At 36.6% G+C, this 1,676-nt stretch overlaps 1 protein-coding gene across 2 annotated transcripts in view; it reads left to right on the top strand.

Annotated features, from left to right (window-relative positions):
- The window catches only part of LOC106476530, an 11,205-nt gene that overhangs the window by 5,498 nt on the left and 4,031 nt on the right, over window positions 1-1,676 (top strand). The window contains exon 2 of one of the 2 annotated variants that reach the window (XM_013937183.2): window positions 406-979. In XM_013937183.2, coding sequence (XP_013792637.1) covers window positions 414-979 — 566 coding nt within the window. In that variant the 5' untranslated portion in view covers window positions 406-413. Of the gene's footprint in view, window positions 1-405; window positions 1,052-1,676 lie in introns of those variants that run through there. The other variant, XM_022380366.1, reaches the window with a different exon arrangement.

The following is a 1,676-nucleotide window of genomic DNA, read 5'->3' on the forward strand; positions in this document are numbered from 1 at the left end:
TCCACTGAATCAGTCACAGGTGGGGCTCGTAGACTACTAAGTGATAAGTGGATAAGGTATGCAGGTGATTCTGATGTGTCCATTTTGTATTTGTAAGTTTCGCGTTCTAATAAAACATTAGGGGTCTCGACTAACAATCTGCGGGTCGCGGGTTCGAATCCCCGAAACATGCTCACCCGGTGTCCAGACTAGGACGCTAGTCCTACTCCCTGATACTCACCTCCAACAGAATTTGGAGGTGTGAGAAACACCATACGAAACCTCTACCTGTGAGAAGAAAGAACCCAAATATTAAATCATCATTTTGATTACATCAATAGAGCTTAATAATAAAACGTACAAACGATAAACACAATTTAAATATGTCATAACAATGAAAGTCAATTATTTGTATCTTATCCGCAGATAACTCCATGGCGCCCACAACGACAGTGAACGTTGAAGACTCTCCAGATGAAGAATCTTCTAGTCACTGCAGTGCCCTATTATGTGCATCGTATTTTCTAGGGGCGTTAGCTTGTTGCCTGATCATGGGAGGGATCTTTCTAGCTTTCTACCGATGGGATTACATGTGGCTTATCGTATCTATGATTGGTGCAATCCTAGTACTCATTGGATCGGGGATTCACTTCTGTGGCTCCAAAACCAAAAATAAGAGTCGGCAGAAAGTGAAACCAAGAAGACCGACAATAAAACATAACCAGAGCCTCACGGAACAGCTAATTCCATCGGCTCCTCCTCTAAATAATGCCTGTTCCGCCAGTCAGCTTTCTCTCAATGTGTTACCTCCATATTTCTCTGCATTCGACACGGTTTCGGTAGTTTCTAATCAACCCGAGCCATCAGCTCCAATACTAAAGATCAATGGTCAGAATTATCTGTTATTTTCCGTTAACTGTGACCTGTCCAACGCTGACGCCCAGAGTATTGTTGCCAGGCTGAGTACAGTTCTTTCAAACAGTACTATGGACCTTCTGTGGTAAGATATATATATATATATTGTTGCCAGGCTGAGTACAGTTCTTTCAAACAGTACTATGGACCTTCTGTGGTAAGATATATATATATATATACTCGCTGAATACCTTTGTGCAAGATAGTAATAATAAAATACTAATTGTAGTAGCAATAATAATTACACATATGATAAGTACTTCGAAATTTCATTTCCATTTAATATTATTCTGTAACTAAATTTATAAATTAGTGTCAAAATCTATTTCATCTCAATTCATGTTCCATACATAAATGTTTCGTAGACACTGTATTAATGTTTAGAATTTTGTTGTGTATTGTGTCTGGTATTGTATTGTTTTAAGGTTTAGTTGTGTGTTACGTCCATTATTATATTGTTTTAAGGTTTATTTGTGTGTTATGCCCATTATTATATTGTTTTGGGGTCTTGTTGTGTGTTATGTCCATTATTATATTGTTTTGGGGTTTTGGTGTGTGTTATGTCCATTATTATATTGTTTTGAGGTTTTGTTGTGTGTTATGTCCATTATTATATTGTTGTGTGTTATATCCATTATTATATTGTTTTGGGGTTTTGGTGTGTGTTATGTCCATTATTATATTGTTTTGAGGTTTTGTTGTGTGTTATGTCCATTATTATATTGTTTTGGGGTTTTGTTGTGTGTTATGTCCATTATTATATTGTTTTGAGGTTTTGTTGT

This window comes from Limulus polyphemus, unplaced genomic scaffold, assembly GCF_000517525.1.
Source record: "Limulus polyphemus unplaced genomic scaffold, Limulus_polyphemus-2.1.2 Scaffold10801, whole genome shotgun sequence".
Taxonomy (NCBI): Eukaryota; Metazoa; Arthropoda; class Merostomata; order Xiphosura; family Limulidae; genus Limulus; species Limulus polyphemus.